At 31.7% G+C, this 17,058-nt stretch overlaps 1 protein-coding gene across 3 annotated transcripts in view; it reads left to right on the top strand.

The window, feature by feature from the left end:
* The first annotated feature begins 172 nt into the window (after positions 1-172).
* The window catches only part of LOC108914749 (transcription factor Dp-1), a 57,510-nt gene continuing 40,624 nt past the window's right edge, over positions 173-17,058 (top strand). For 2 of the 3 annotated variants that reach the window (XM_018720622.1, XM_018720624.1), the window contains exons 1-2: positions 178-536; positions 820-947. In XM_018720622.1, the coding sequence (XP_018576138.1) occupies positions 488-536; positions 820-947 (177 nt within the window). In that variant the 5' untranslated portion in view covers positions 178-487. Of the gene's footprint in view, positions 537-819; positions 948-17,058 lie in introns of all 3 variants that reach the window. The other variant, XM_018720623.1, reaches the window with a different exon arrangement.

Below are 17,058 nucleotides of genomic sequence, written 5' to 3'. Positions count from 1 at the left end.
ATATGGGTCACAGCTGATAATCAAAACTTGCTCCCTGAGTGCTGCTCTGGCAGGTAGCGCCACCAAAAAGGCGCCAAACATTAAAACTGGTGGCCGATCACAGAACTATATTCAGCGTATACCACGTGAGTAAGCTCGACCAATCAGCATGATCACTTTGTGCCCGCCGCCAAGCTGATCTGAGATGTATCTGCACGAAATAGCACCTCTTTAGAAACTCGTGTACGTGTCATAAAAGTCTCAAAGACGTTGTTTTTTATAAAATATGAAAGTGCAATAAATCTTTAATCAAGAGAAGTAATTTGATAAAATTTTATTTCAAGTACACTCGTGCAATGAGCTTTGAAATTTTGTCTTACTAAGGTCGCCATTTTGATGAACGGATGTCTAGTTCGGATGGTGTGCTTAGATTTTAATGAAAAACTAAAGGTTTACTCATAAGTTTTCAAGACTATTTTGATTTCATTGTGTAGTGGAAGTGTCAAAGATGACCCAACAAACAAATACAACGAACTGGGTGATACAAGGATCCAATGGTAATTTTTGAAAATTAGTGCACGATAGCATGCCACAACTGTATCATAATCACAGGGGGTGGTGTAATATTATATTAATGTTTTGAGCTTGTGATAATTAGGAACTAATATAGTTAAGTAATTTTTGGAGGGGCATCAGTAGTAACTCCATAAATTGAAAGTTTTGTTTTTGATCCCTCCCGGTATTTTAAAGCAGATGTAATTCAAATTTAAGCCCTTTAAATTTGTACATTTCTGTCACAGATAACAAGTGACTAATTTTGGGTTTTCTGTATAAAACTAGGCCAGCCACAAATGATCAAGCTGGTTCAGTCTTCAGGAAAACCTATAAGTGGAATTATGACTTCGACAATGTCGGGGCAACCAGTTAAAATTTTTAAATCTCCTACAACACATGCAGAATCCTCGCAGGTAAGTCGGCATTATTTTTATTAAATTAATCCTTATTAAATGTTGCCTTTTCGTACATTTATGGAAAGCTACCTATTTATTTCGTATTCCATAGCTATTATAAATATATTTTGACTGAAGGAAATTATATTACTAAAGACTGATGAACTTATACGATTTTATTATTTAATTGTAACGCAATACCTAAATATGAATGTTGTGTTTTATTTGAAAACACCTTACTTATCGGTAATCGGTAATAATAAATTTTGAAGGCCTAGGTCGCAGTGATCCGTGTATTTATCCTTTCACTGAGACGTCCTGCCGGTTTTTATTAAAACAACGATCGAAGTCACTGTCTTGATAATTTTTAGTACCTACTCTGTTGTGATGTTCGCCCTGATGCTACTGAATCGCGTTTTACTGGGTAATAAAAATAGATGGAACGACCAACTAGAGAATGTTTATAATTCTTCGACAAGGGCGGCGAAGGAACTGAAGGAAGCATCAAACCGGGTTGCATGTAGGTTATGTTAAAAATGTATAAAACAAGTTTTCTCCGAAATAATCTATCTCTGTATAATACGAGTAAAGGTCGTAAAATAGGTGCCTACATACCTAGTTATAAATGATAATGTTTTCACAATTTAAATTTTTTCATTCGATCTTTTTTTAAGGAAGTATATGTATTTCTTAGTATTTTTTATATTAGAATTATTAATTTCAATTGCATGTAACTGATATTATCTGACTGTAACAAAGTAAAATAGTGAGGTGCCAGATTTACTTGGGAAATATTTCAGTGATATTTTTATTCTGTAGACGTTCAATTGAATTTGACCTTCACGATACAAAATAATATAATTTCAACACCTGGAAAATCATATTTGGCTCAGAAAAATCAGGTTCTTCCAGATTAGAAACAGGGTGGTTTCGTCTGTTTTCGGACTTTGCTGGTTATCGGCCATTAGAGGATATTAAATTCAATAGGTAATATAAAAGTCTAAGACTACAAATTAAAAGAATATCATGCCTATTGTCAGCCGCCATTATTTCATTAAATTTGAATATATGTTGCATGGAATGTTAATTTATGACATTTGTTTATACAGGGTGATTCAGAACTTATCAAAAAAAAAAATTCTGGATGTACAGGGGACCCTTACAAATACAATTTTGTAAAGAAAAAATCAAAAAGGGCAGTTCGAAAATGATTTAAAAATACACTTCTGCACGGCACTGGAAACTGGTCCACTGTAAAACCTGACCTCGCACAATGCGACCAGCATGGCGGTGTGATAAAAACGGACAAAAACTTTCGCAAGGAAAGAAATATGTAAATAGAATTTTATCGCACCTATTTTATATCGGCAAATTCAACTGCTTTTGCCTTTATTAATTAATAAAATTAATTTATGTTTTTAAATAATAAAATCATTTGACATACCCGATGTTACAACAACTAATCAGTATTTTATCCACCAATGTGTAAACACATTTGGGTCGGTTGTACACAGTTTCTACGAACTAACACAAATGTCTTGTTTCACCATAACACAAATGCTTCACCATAAATTATCCATCAACTCCGAGTACACGCAAACCATTTTTGACACTAACTACCCATTTTTGACACTAACTACTAAGAAACACCACTTGTAAACACCACAGATAACAGATCCAAATTAGTATTCGGAGTCGCTGAGGCCACGTGGCGAATGACGCTAGAGACTACAGTTGTCCAGCTATGTAGTGGTTGAATGCACTATAACTTCAATATTTTTTTTCTCGGAAACTATAAGGATTTTACAAAAAAAATTTTTACAATATTGATTCCATTTCTCATGCTGCATCTATTCCCAATTTTTTTTGGATAAGTTGTGAATCACCCTGTATATGGATTGCTTTCAATTCGCAAATTAATTACTTAAGGATTCATACTTGTTTATAGCCACTTCTGTTCCGTGGAAAAAAATATGTCTAAAATTCTATTGACAACAGGTATTCGGAAGAATTTTATTTTATACATAATAAAAAAATAGGAGAAATTTATTTGATTTTACTGAAAACACCACTTTTTTAAACATCAAATAAGCCCAACTGGGACACCCTGTATAAATGTAAACAATTTTGAAATGTGAAGAAATTGATCGTATATGAACACCCTATACCTAAGTGTAAGGGCGAAGCGAATAAACATTATGTTGATTGGCAATTCTTAATTATAATGACGCCATATTTTCAACGTGGTTTTATTTTAGTATCTTAAGTTGAAACGCGTATAAATGGGGTATCTGAGTATGCCAAGCAATTAATGAATTTAACAGCTTTTCTAAGTGATACATTTTAATTTCACTGCAACAGACAACCGAGCCGACAAGCGGCAATCAAAAAAATTGAAATTATAAAAATGTTTTTATGCATATTGACGTTATCATATTTCCCAAGCGTCTCCTTTTATCTTTGAAAATATTTGTATGACGTTGATAAGGCAATTGTTAAATAATAGGCATATACCATGAAATACGGGGTATGTTGTGCAGGGACGGCTTCAAATATTTTGTTGTGGATTTCGTGTTGGACAGTGTCGATTTTCGTAAATAAGTTATTTATTAGTATTTAGTAAATATTTCAAAGCATTTGTAAATATTGTCAAACAAGACAAAGTCACAGATTCGAATTTGCAATCCAATATTTTAATTACGTCATTAGATGTTGGTATAAAGGTATTGCCTATTTATATTTTTTAGTTTCATCCATTTTAATCAACCTGTTACTTTTTTCTTAATCAAAAAGAAAGCATAGTAAAATTGTTTACGATTTTCTCTAATTTTCACGACCTACTTAGCGGTTTTCTATATTTAGAAGTCATTTCAGGGATTTGCCTCTCACAATTTACAAAGCACTTCATTTTTTACTGGTACATTTTTAGAAACGTTTCCCATACCTACATACCTAACTATCCTGACTAAAATGATTAGATAGTAACATGTTGCTGTTTTATAGTAGGGCCCTGAAAATAAAAATATATTTTAATTGTAACAAAATATTTCAAAAAGTACTTTTCTGTTTTCGCATTGTTTTTGGAAAATAAAAATTTTAGAGGAATCGGTGGTTAATGTCATTAGTAATAAAATACTAGTTACTAGAATAATATCCATAAATTTCAAGGAATGTTTTCAGTAATGTTCCCGTATTTGTTCAAATAAGCCAAGTATTGCATTGAATTCATATTCAATCTTGGAGGTGCTCTATTACGTACCATATTTCATGTATTCTTGTTCACAAAGAGGAAGGACTAAACATATAGTTAATTTATTATCTCTAGGATTTTTCCGTAATTTTCTTGTCAGAAGCTTAATGCGTTATGAATTGCGAGGAAAAGTTGTTAGTATTATCTTATGTCGGTGATAGTTTTCCATATACAGTAGGTACAGAAATTAAGTGATATTAAAAAAATCCCAACATTTTGGATGATTTTCAGAGCTGCATCTTGGAGGGAAATGGTCGTAGAGAGAATAAAAATAAAATTAAATTGAAGCTTCAAGTGTCTAGTTTTCAGATCTGCAGTTTAAATTTGTTTAGCGTCAGCAGTTTTGAGTATTCATAAGAAAATCAACGGAAAAAAAATTGTAAATTTTTGCTTTTTTTTTAAAAGGCCTATGGACTTCAAAACATTTTTCTTGGCAATTTCATCATAAAACTCATCAGTTTGAGCGGTTCCTAAGCCTTGTACAATTATTTGTCGTCGATCAAAACAAAAAAATCATTTTTGACTTTGTTAATCGACTACTCGGGAAATAATGGTCGTACAGAAAATCCAAGCAGGGTTTTGAAAACACAAAGTATTCTCTACATGTCGTAATTATAGGTTTTTGATAAATAATTTTTTTTCAAAGTGAAAATATTTAGAAAAAAGGTAAAAAATTGCATAATTACTTAGGGATATTTTAATAACTTGGCATAACTTTGCAAATAATGAATAAACTAAGGATATCGACTAACGTTTCAACCTCAAAGTTGTTAAAGCTAAAGAAACCCTGATAATTCCAAAACGCTGCGATTTTCTTTCCTAGTGCCCGGAATATTTAAATTTGTCGTTTTGCTGAAAATCAATGTAATAAATAATTTTTCACTTTTTATTAATTTTTTAAGTTATAAATGTTTTTTAGCAATAATCCATTTTTCTTCTTCAAAAAACGTTCATGATTCTAGAGAAAAATTAAACAAATTCCTTATAAAGAGCTTCCGTATTAAATTTGTCGTTAACTTTTGCACGCTAATACAAAATCGCAATTAAAAGCAGGATTTTCTTATAGCGCTCGTTGTAGCATACAGGAAAAAATATGGTAATATAATCTTTTAGAACCAACAAATACCGTTTCATGATGAATTAAAGTGTAATGAAAAGAATAACAACTCATCCAGGGGATAATAAAACGTTTAATTGGCCCAATTTGTTATATCTTGCCGCACGACGTTTTAGATTTTTTTAATTGTAGTACGCAATGTGGAAATACTAGCCTTATTTTCGTCACGGGAAATTCTTATCTGATCCTAATATCATTAAGCTCAAATAACTGCTAACAAGATTTATTATAGACACACAGTCTACCTCGTAGGATAAGTAGCTGGCAGCCAAAAATAGACAATAGAAATAAAAGTTGTCTAGAAGCCGTGGTACCTTGCACACAAACGTGCTAGTTTTAACTTGTCAGGCCGTCGTTAGTATACCTAGCACATCGTAGAACTCATTACCATATACAGAAAATTTGGAAAGCTTCGACGAAGACGAGACGTATTTTGCCCTTGTTTGACTTGACATAACGGTGATTTCTACGGATTTAAAAATATGTGTCTCTTCTAACAAGACGTTTAGAGGTGCAAGATTGGTTTATTTATTTATTTATTTATTTATTAAAAATGTACTACTCTGACAGATAGTTCTAATTATAGGGCAAGACCTACAAAGGAAAAAGAAACTGCAAATAAGAAATATATCTCTAAAACAGACACATTTAGAATAATAATAATGCAAACACTAAAGAATTGAAAAAGTGATTTAAATAGTCTATGGTGTAGACACATAAAATTAGCTGGTGAATATTGCATTTTACTGATATTTCAATTACTATTTTTTACCCAATATGTATAAATAAACGCCACAAGTTGCAACAAAAACTTGGCAGCAACGCACGAGTATTATTTGTAAGTTGGTAGTCCTATAAAATGTCGGATGAAGAATTAGACAATAACCAATGCAGGAAAAAAGTTGTTGAAGTGAAAACAATATTCTCCAAAAATATTCTTAAAAAATATACTAAAATATTTGAAATGTTAATTTTAAAATGAAAAACGATACCTATTAAAAATGTCATAATTTGTCAAAATGTATAAGATTGTTACATGCACTGTGATGCAAAGTATAAATATTTCAATGTTTATGTGCTGCTTTTTTTTAGTTCTCGTATTAAAAATGTATTGTGCTTTATAAATATAAAGAGATTTCAAAAAAACATGTTTCATTTGAAAATTTCCCATTTTATTTTATTATTCCAAATTGAATTACACAAATAAACACGTTGAATGTAATCCATTTCTAATGACTAAGTTGTATATCCAAACGTTAATTTAAATTTCCCGCCACCTATCCTCTCTATTGCGCTGTTGCCGTTACTCATTCGCGTTTATTATTTGGCGAACAAGTCGGAACTTGTGATGTTTAATAATTTATTTCTCTGTGAAATGTGCGGTAACCAACTTTTTTCTTTCTCTTAATTAATGATTTAGGCAAATGTCCATATTTTTTCGTCTTATCATTAATTTGAATTTGTTTCACCCATAATTCGATTGTAAAGGTATGCGTCATAGCATTTCTCATAAGAACCTATGTTAAATATACAAATTTTTTGCATTAATTAAAAACAAAAATAAATCGATAAATAATTCATATAATTTAATTTCGCATTGCAAACATATATACATCTCAATAATACGAAATTGGATGCATTTTTTGTAGCACCCGAAATATTACCAAATCTAAAGTAGAGATTCGTGAAAAAGTTTCTTATAAAACCGAGTTAGTTACAAGTTAATTTTGGAATTAGTCTTTCAATTCAGAGCAGCATACAATTTCTATATGTCATAATGAAACATTATGATAAATTCTGTGATGATTTGTTATTTTGGAGTACAATAGCCTTCAACAGGTGTAATAGAGGTGGACAGTTTGAAAACATTACATACAAAAGAATATTAGTTTGTATGTTATCACGAATACTATTAATAAACATGAAATATTAGCGGATCAAGGACTGAACCCTGAGGCGCTTCAGAAGTAGCAACAATTTAAGTCGATGTAAAACCATGATATGTATTTAACTTTCAGTGATACATTAGGAGAGTAAAAATATCTGTCAAAAGCATTTGATATCTGATTACGTCAGTGTTCTGTTATTTAAAACAGAGATTAAAATACACCTGTAAAAAATAAATACAGTTTGTTTCAGTACTAAATGGACATAGCTTTATAGAAGGTTCTTAACGTAAAGCAACGAGAAACTTAAAAATTCGGCTTTTAGTACTATTTCGAGAACCACTTCAAACAAAGTGGAAATTTTAAAGATCACACACTAAACTGTATCTCAATCTTGCGAAAATACTCTACACTAAACTAGAGCTTTTGGATATTTACGATGCTTAAATGTATCTGGGTTTTTACCCCGATTAAAAACGTTACAGAAACGAATTACGTTTTGATTTGTTACTCCCATGGCAAATTTAAATTATAGCATGCTACGACAAGCATTGTTGCTTTTGTTATTAATTTTGTATCGGAAGAAGTAGCTAGGGACTTATTTGAAAAAAAGGAAGCGTACTTGGTTATTAGATATTAGACAGAAAATGATTTGGCCGTCATGGTAGAAGAGCGATGGAGGGAGGGGGGCATCCAATTAGGTTCTTCATGACCGCCAGAAATTGAAACTAGTTGACCTTGTAAGGAAAATTACAGGTGTACTGAACTGTTAATATTTTAATTTCTCTTTGTATAATTCTTAAGGTCTTTTATAATCTGTTTTATAAATATAGTTATAATAAAATTATGTTTTTCTCCTTTTGATATGCCGTTGGATAGATAATTTACAAGTTGAGTCAGACGTTATGCATTACAGGGTGTAAGAAGTTTGACTGCCATTACTTCACCATGAGATAGAGTAATCATAAATGAACAAAAAATTGTATTTTACAGGGGCGTAAGATTAACAGTTTTCAAAATACAGCAAGTAGTAATATTGGGGAGTTTCATCACAACGTGACAACAGCGCTTAACTTGTTATGCCTACGGAAAAAATGTAAACGGCTATTATTGTGAAACATTTAGTAGATTTTAAGACAATTGTTTTCCAGTTTTTAAATAAATAAAATAAAATGTATCGATTTTGTAGTACGAAGATAGTGTTCTGCTTAAATTTTAGCTCGAACTTTAGTAATTATGAATCTCTTAAAACAGGAACTTAACTTTTAATCAAATTATGTATTTGAAATGTATGTAATTAAAGTACCCAAAGATTCAAGTCATCCAAATAATCATACGTATTAAAAATAATTATACCTACCAAAAAGCAAAATTCAGTAATTTTTAAACGCACAAGTACAAAACAAACTACAACATATGCTCAAAATGTCCACCACCATTTTGGATGCACGTACGACACCTTCGAATCTAATTTTCGCGCACTCGCTGGAAAACACCTCAAGAAAAGGAAATAGTGGTATGCAAAAAACACTCCGCCACGGTCGAATCCAGATACCAACTGAATTGCGTATTGGCGGTTGATGGACACCTTAGTACCTCGTGTTAATAAACCGCCGCGCCGTTGTCACATTGCTCGATATGAATTTTATCGAATTTTAAATTTACTACAACGCTAATTATTTTTTAGAATTAAGCATAAAGGGCACTGCATACGTAACGGTTTTTGGGAAAGGGATAGGCGAAAGTGGACATTATTTTTCACTTAAAACATAATCGCTAAGAACACCTGAAATCGTCTTGTTTATATCTTTATTTTTTGTTGGTTAGGATTTTGAGAAAAACGCATTTTATGACGCGTCACTTTATTTGCTGTAAAAAAGATATACCTACCCTTTTGCAATAATGCATCACTTCCGAAAAAAAACTGCATTTCAAACCAAATAAAATTTCTTCTGTTCGGGTTCGGGTAAAAAAATAAGTTTATGTTTGTCAGCTACCCCAAAATCCCTCCTTTACCAAATCTTAGGTACTAAAATATTTAAAAAAATCGTTGGAGCTGTCTTAAAAACACTTGAATTGGCATCTTTTTTAAGGAAGCAAAATGTGATTAACTTGATTTAAATAGTTTATTTTCGCCCAATGATTTTTATGTTGTACATAATTCCAAATGAAAGGTCTCCATTTGTCAATTTTCGAATTAAAATGTATTAAAAAATTGTCATACTAAAATTGCCAATATATAAAGTGCTCTTACTCTTTGTATAACTGTAAATGACACTTTTTTTTTTCAAAACGCCTATTTGTATATTTAATAATTTATAACAACCATCCGACTGTTAAGTGGTATAAAACTTGTTTTCCCCGAATCCTTCTTTCTCGTCGCCATGTTTATATAAAGATCTACAAATAAACACACTGCTAAAGCTACCCTAGAAGATATGCCAGAGAAACAGCTTAGCTTGGAACTATATTAAATTTAATCTTGAATATTCAAAGGTAAACAAGTATTTCCTTTGCCATGTACAGGATTCATCTACGTAGTAACATAATTATGAATATCTATAGGTTCTAGGTTACAGTTAATATTAAACTATAAAATAGGGAAAAAATATAGGAATGCATAATCATAAATTAACATGAAATCAAATAATAAATATTCTTGATAGATTTGACTTGTTGCTCTACGTTTTATATTTTTCCTGTCATTAAAAAAAAATTGTGTTGATGGGATGGGATTTTTATTTAAAATAAGTTAATATTTCGATGTATTCCTCTGACCTAATTCCAGTTTATCTATGTCCTTTTAAATAGGAATAAGGAGGCACAAATACATAATATATCTAATAGAAAAATACTTTGAACCTTGTAATATCTCGTCTACAGTCAGTTTGCTCTACATTAAGTTTTTCCCCATCCGTTTGCATTAGTTATTCTGACCACAACCCGGATTCTGTTTGCCCAACATTTTTTTGCTACTCCTGCCTTTTAGCCTTTATTAAATCAGTGAGATCCGATTATAATACAAAACCAGCTACCTAAGTAGTTATTTCGCTGTAAGATAGGTATCCCAAAAAATCATCAGCATATTTGTGATGTCGAGATAAAAATACATGCTGAAATTGATAGACAGTACGGTAGTATAGAAGTAGATATGCAAGGAAAAGTCGTTAAATATTATCATTTAATAAGACTGTTACAAGAGTGTACATAAAAATTATTATTGGTGACTAATTTTTTGACATAATTCTCCTCCTTCATAACACCTGTGGATGCTCTTTACAAGAAAGCTTTTGAGACAACTTTGTACCACCTCAAGAGTCCGAAGATTAAGACACGCATGTAAATCTGTACACCTATTTATAAATACAATTAGGATTCATATTTTAAGCTGTATTTATTTGTACTAATTAAATGCCTTTGAAATACATTTTATTACTGTACTTACATATTTGTATTTAACTGTATGTATGTTCATATATTTAATTATGCTTTATAACTAATTTAAATGTCCCAAAAAGCTTAATCTATCAGAATTTGTTGTTAAATTTGCTAAAGGATTTAGGGAATAAGGCATGTTTGTAGAGAAGTTGTTCTGAAATTTGTTTTATCAAATAAATTCTTTATACAGGGTGTAACTGTAGAATACTAACCTGAAATTAAATTTTTTAAATAAAAAAACTAGTCGAGTTTTAATTCGTGTTCTGTGTGTACTTAAATTTTTGTTTGTATCGAATTTTTTTGTAAGATGTATCCACATGTCTTCATCGAGGTCTACTGAATTGGTTAAATATCTATTTACAACTATTAGATTTATATCCTTCATGCAACGCACATTTAACAACTGTACTTTTGACATTAAGGAAATGTAAGTTTTGTATAATAAAATATTCTAAAATTATATATCTCGTATGTCCATATCCGGGAAAAGTATTCATTTTTTTTTCCTGGGGAAAAAGTAATTTCATAAAAAGTGACATTTTGTTACCTGCCAAGGGAGAGAAAATGTCAAACTTTTTTCCCGTCACAGAAAAAAATGATACATTTTTACCCTTTTATTTCTGCTAGCACTGATTCAGCCACTTCGTCAGCTGAATCAGTGCTAGATATAATAAATTAATCCAGAACAACATACAACAGCAACAAAATTAACCCGCAAATGACACGCACGAAATGAAAATTGCGAAAAAAAATCAGTTTTCACTATGGAATTTGGGAAAACAAACTTATGTGTTTCTAAAAATCAAACTGAAAATGTTAATAACAGATATTTTGTAAATATAAATTTATTCGTATTGTGAAAAAAAAATTGAATTATTAATATGCTTAAATAGAATCACAGGAAAAAAATTGAAGAACATTTGTTGATTATGGTGATCTTTGTCAAAACAGTTTATTTCATTTCCATAAGTAGGCAAATATCAACATGATTAGATTGCATAAAAATGCCACAAATAATTTCAATTAGCGATGGCTAAATTACTAATCTTATAAAAATCGGTAACTTGTCATCATTTATCAGTCATTTTACACAATTACAAACTGTTTTTGTACAAAGTTTATAGTATAGTTTAAGTACATATACCGGGTGTCTCATTTTAATTGATACACGTAAATATCTCGTCATCAGAGAAGCCACCAATCGAAAAATGGACTAAAGTAAACGTTGTTCAGTTCACAGAATTTTAAATGGGACCCCCTATTTTTAACCTTGGAAATGGATTCATCAGAAAATTTTACATCCGGATGTGATCACAATTTTGACGTTGAGGTCAAGGTCACAACGAGTTTAAATGATTCGTCACCCTTGAAGCAGCCTCGGAATAAGATGTTGACCTCCAAAATCGACGGAATTTACGTCAAGGTACTCAATCACGACCTTCAATACGTCCTTGACTTCCACTTTGTCAAGGTTATTTGAAAGTCGACTATAAAAATCGCTACACAGCAACTCGGCATTAAAATATTTGGAAAAAAACTTCTTCAGATATTTATTTAGCCATACCCATATACAGGTCTGGTCGAACTAAACGTGGAGGTGGTAGAAATGCATACGACCAGTTGAAGAACGCAACCACGGGCAAATGCCGCACAAACACAGTCGCACTGGGCGACTATGCTATAAATTTCAGTTCTTGACATATCGCAGTGCAGAACAGCAATACGGAATTATTTTATTGTTGATTATTTTTATTTAGTAACTTTTTCAACCTAAACCAACAACCTTCATCCATCCTTTCCTGGCAAGGATATGTTCATGTCCCGTTGGTTCTTGATATGTAATAATCAATATAAGAAAATTGTTTGAGGACATAAATAATTAAAATATGTTGTTGGCCAAATTTTCTACCATTATACATATACAAATTAATATTATTTTTTAACTTTAACAAAAAACTTTTTTAGGGACACCTATGAAAGTCATTCAATTTGATTGCTAGGCGTTTTTATACAGGTTCAACCGATTTGACCACTGGTAATGGAGATGTGGATCTTGATTTTTTTCGATGCCATGTCGAAAAGTGGGATTTTCTAACGATTATTACTGAATTACTGATCAGGAATGGTAATGAGTTATACCGGGCGATTCAGTTCAACAAATAGCTATAACAAACCCTATATATTTTTAAATTGCCGCACAAAACTCTATCAAATGACATTATTGGATCGTTTCTATGGTAACATATGTCAAAATTGCTGTAGTCAACTGTTTTTGTTCAAATGGCACACTATATATTTTTTTATCTCAATTCTGGAAGATATTTTTTTCTGCGTTCAACTATATAAGGAAGTCTATAGTTCCATTCGAAATATTGCTAGATAAACAGCATAAAAGATGCACCCTACTTTTCGTAGCTTTATTCTGAAAAATGATAGCCAGCTGCGAAAACAAATTACTATGTTTTTTAAAATAACATATTTCATTTTTAATACGATAATAAGATAACAATTTAAAACAATACTTATTTCAACTATTCAAAATGGCCTCCATTTGCTTCCAAACACAGAATAGCTCTGTTTATCACTCCCTCTCTACAAACACATTCTAGTGTTTCTTCATTTAATCTCCGACATTCTACTCTTATTCTGTTTTTAAGGTCGTCAATGTCATTTAAAGGCGAAGAGTAAACTTTTTGTTTTAGGTAAGACCAAAGAAAGAAATCTATAGGAATGAGATCCTGAGATCTATAGCAGGCCATTTAACATCTTTATCGAAAGTTCTCCATCTCTTACCCTTCTGGGTTTAAAAACTCTTCTTTTCTTTTGAAAACCATCTGCTGCCAAATTCCTGGCTAACTTTCCGAATATTTTATCTGATGGAAGTTGTCTCTGCGGAAAACGATGTTGGTATGCCTGGCATTGTTCTTTCAGCACTCTCCATAAATTAAAATCATATCTAGTTTTTCTTGGTTACTGTAAGTATTCATATTATAGTAATAATCATTAGTTATAGATAGAATAGGTAGGTACAAAATGTCAATTATTTTGAAAAACCGTTATTTAGAAACGTCAAAATTCAGTTGTTTCCGCAGTTGCCTATCATTTTTCAAAATAAAACTTCTGAAAGTAGGGTTCATCTTTTTTGCTGTTTTTCTAGCAATATTTCTAATGAAACTATAGACTTCTTTATATAGCTGAATGCAGAAAAAAATATCTTCCATAATTGATAAAAAATATAGTGTGCCATTTGAACAAAAACAGTTGACTATAACAATTTTAACATATGTTACCATGGAGACGATCTAACAATATCATTTGATAGAGTTTGAGCGGCGATTTAAAAATATATAGGGTTTGTTATAGGTATTTGATAAAACAAAAGAGATACAAGGCCGCGAATATCAAACTGAATCACCCGGTATGCCCAAGATTTTTCTTCTGTTTGAAAAATTGCATGGTTGGACTGTGACATGTAAACGCAATAAAAACATTTCAAAATTGATTAAGGGCATTCACAAATTGTTAGACTTGTGAGACGTGAGTTATAAAGCAGGGTGATTGTGTCGAAAAATAAATTATCGCCAATTTCAGTATAAAATTTATAAAGATAAAATTAATAGTAATAAAGTTTATAATATGAATTTTCTCCTAATATTGTAAAATTAGAAAACTTGAATGATTATTTCTTTGTTTTAAAGCGCTCCAGTTTGAACACTAAAAATAAAGTTGATATAACTACATTTCTTCAGTTTTCAAGCCTTGTTTACTGATTTCTGCATACATTCATATCCTACTCCATTGGTACACTTTAATTTTTTTTTTTCGAACCACATTAATACATTTTGTCACACTACATAATTTTGTTTAAAGAACCTATCAAAAATCAGAGGGCAGTCATCTAATAAACGTCAACTCGTAAGAGGAATACCCAACAGCTGCCTGTTATTTATTTTATTTCTACATATTTTTCGTCTTCTATCTCATTGTGGAAGTAAAACAAGTTCGGCGTTTCCAACACATGCACGTTATCAATGTTCTTTACTAATAAATGACGAATTTAAACAGTGATGTAACAGGAAACGTCGGCCCCTAGGGCTTTGCTGCCTAGCCAGTTTGTATATTGTTTTTGTTGATTAGGGATGCCACTTACGCGACGCAGCCGTTAATATTGATAAATGTTTATTTAAATGCAGTCGCAACATGGCTTTTACAGTGGTTGTCTTGCAGTTTAATAATACAATGCTCAGTAAATGAAATAATAGTAGGTACAGTTAGAGATTCTATGGAGGTAAACCGTATGTAAGCTGCAACTTTATTTTAAAATCAAAATTAGCTCTGGATAAATCATATGTAGATTCAGTATATTCCCTAATACCACTGCAAAAGGTCAGTCAATAGCACTGTTAGTAAATTGAAAAGTTGTTTCGTCTGTGGGGAGAACCTGGAATTATTATCAGGGAATTTAATAAATTTGAAAACATCAGGGAATTTTTCAAATTTTCATGGAATTTTTTCAAATTCTAATTAATTGTGATCGGTCTTTATCTCGGTTTTTATTTACAAGATACTACCACCGGATGTCCAGTAGCTAAGTAAGTAATTTTACAGCGTCTGTAGTCTGTCTGTACCACTTGTGTAGTATATTTGTGTGTAACTGCAATTAAGAATTAGTTGATGCTATTGTTTTCCGTTCCAATTTCTCCATTTTTCCATTTTCTTATACGTATTTCTTTTTTTAGTCATTACTGAATTAAATTTCTGATCACTAACAACAAATTACAAGACAATACATATACACAATTGTAATTCAATTGTATTGAAAAGAATCTTCAGTCCTTAAATATTGCGTGACTTATTTGCTATTGCAATAACTATTATGTCTTTTTTAAATAACTTCTAATAAGGCATTTAGACGAAAAAACAAATGTTGGAAAAAGTTTGGTTAGAAAAGAAACTAACTATGCCAATGAAAGGAACACAAATTACATCAGAATGGTGAACAGTTTTTTCAATCTGACTACAAAATGAAGTTACAGCTAAATTTTAAAAAGAACGAAATACAATTGAAACGAATAGGAAGTATTTTTTTATCAATAAAATGTTATAAGCATTAAATTCGCTTCTCACTACAGGGATCTCGGAAACGGTAAGAGATACGAAGTAGCTTAAATAATATAATAATAATATCTCTACTCCTCATTCTAACTACGAGAATTAGCCCATAAGTCGGAGACTTGTGCGGGAGAGGAGGCGGCATATTATTATTAGGCAGGCCGCATTTGCGCCCAGGAACGACTTATGTTGGTAGGCCCTAACCACCATTCAGTGCAGGAATGAGGGAAACCTGGAAAACCTCATTAATTAGGGGGGTGGTCAAATGCCAACCGGTGTCAATCTCTCACATTGACCCAAGCCAACATTCTTCCACCCTACCATACCTGCACAGAGGGTGCCAATCCTCCGTACAAGCATAGCTGATCTACGGTCTACCGGCCGCGGGAATCGAACCCGGGCAGAAATTTGCACACGATTAAAGGACTGACGCCTTAAACCGTGCGGCTATCGACCGACATAAATGGAAGCAAAGGACCAACATTATGCCTCTAAAAAATCAAGGCTAACATGATTAGTTTTCAAAGTATTTGAAAAAACCGAAATTTTGGAAATCTGTTTTTGTTTCATTTCAGCCTTGTTTGAGGTTATATCGATAAAACGAAAACACTTCCTCATGGCAACTTTTTGCCCTTTATCGAATGGCATAATCAATTTTTATATGTAACGTTTCGTCTCGCCAAGACCATTATTAACTTTATTTTTTTAAATACGACCCTGGAAATTTTATTACATTTTTTGCAAACCCTCATGACCCCCCAGTACTGTACTGCCTCAGCCCGAACCAGATTCAGACGTTTTGTCTCGAAAAATTCATCTATAACATATCCGTTCCAAATTTATATATATTTTTTTATTTAGATTTCTATATTTATTGAATTATCGTACACGTTTAAGTGTCGTTAGACCCTGTGAAATCCACCTAGTTATTTAAACTATTACAATCACACGTAACAATAAAACATTATTAGAGTTTTAATCTCCATCATACATAATTCGATAAGGTATTACATCAGAATTAAAACATTATTACAATTTTAATTTCATTATGACAAATTAATTCTTAAAAATGCATATGAACAACCAAAACTCCAAAGGTCCTTGCAGTTCAGTAACCAAGATCGGAACCCGCCCGGTCGTGAACTACCACCCAAAATTTGAAGATTATATAAAGCTCTTTAAGAATACATTTATTTAATATAAGTACATACAGGTTCGGAAAGTACCGATGGTCCATCTGCCGTTACGTGAGAGCGATAAAGTAAGACATAGAAATCCGTGCGATTGAGAAAGATGACTATAATGAAGACGTCTAATAGTCACCGG

This window comes from Anoplophora glabripennis, unplaced genomic scaffold (genome assembly GCF_000390285.2).
Source record: "Anoplophora glabripennis isolate ALB-LARVAE unplaced genomic scaffold, Agla_2.0 scaffold1021, whole genome shotgun sequence".
Taxonomy (NCBI): Eukaryota; Metazoa; Arthropoda; class Insecta; order Coleoptera; family Cerambycidae; genus Anoplophora; species Anoplophora glabripennis.
Note: the sequence above shows the minus strand (reverse complement) of the source record. Positions and strands in the feature narration are given on the sequence as shown.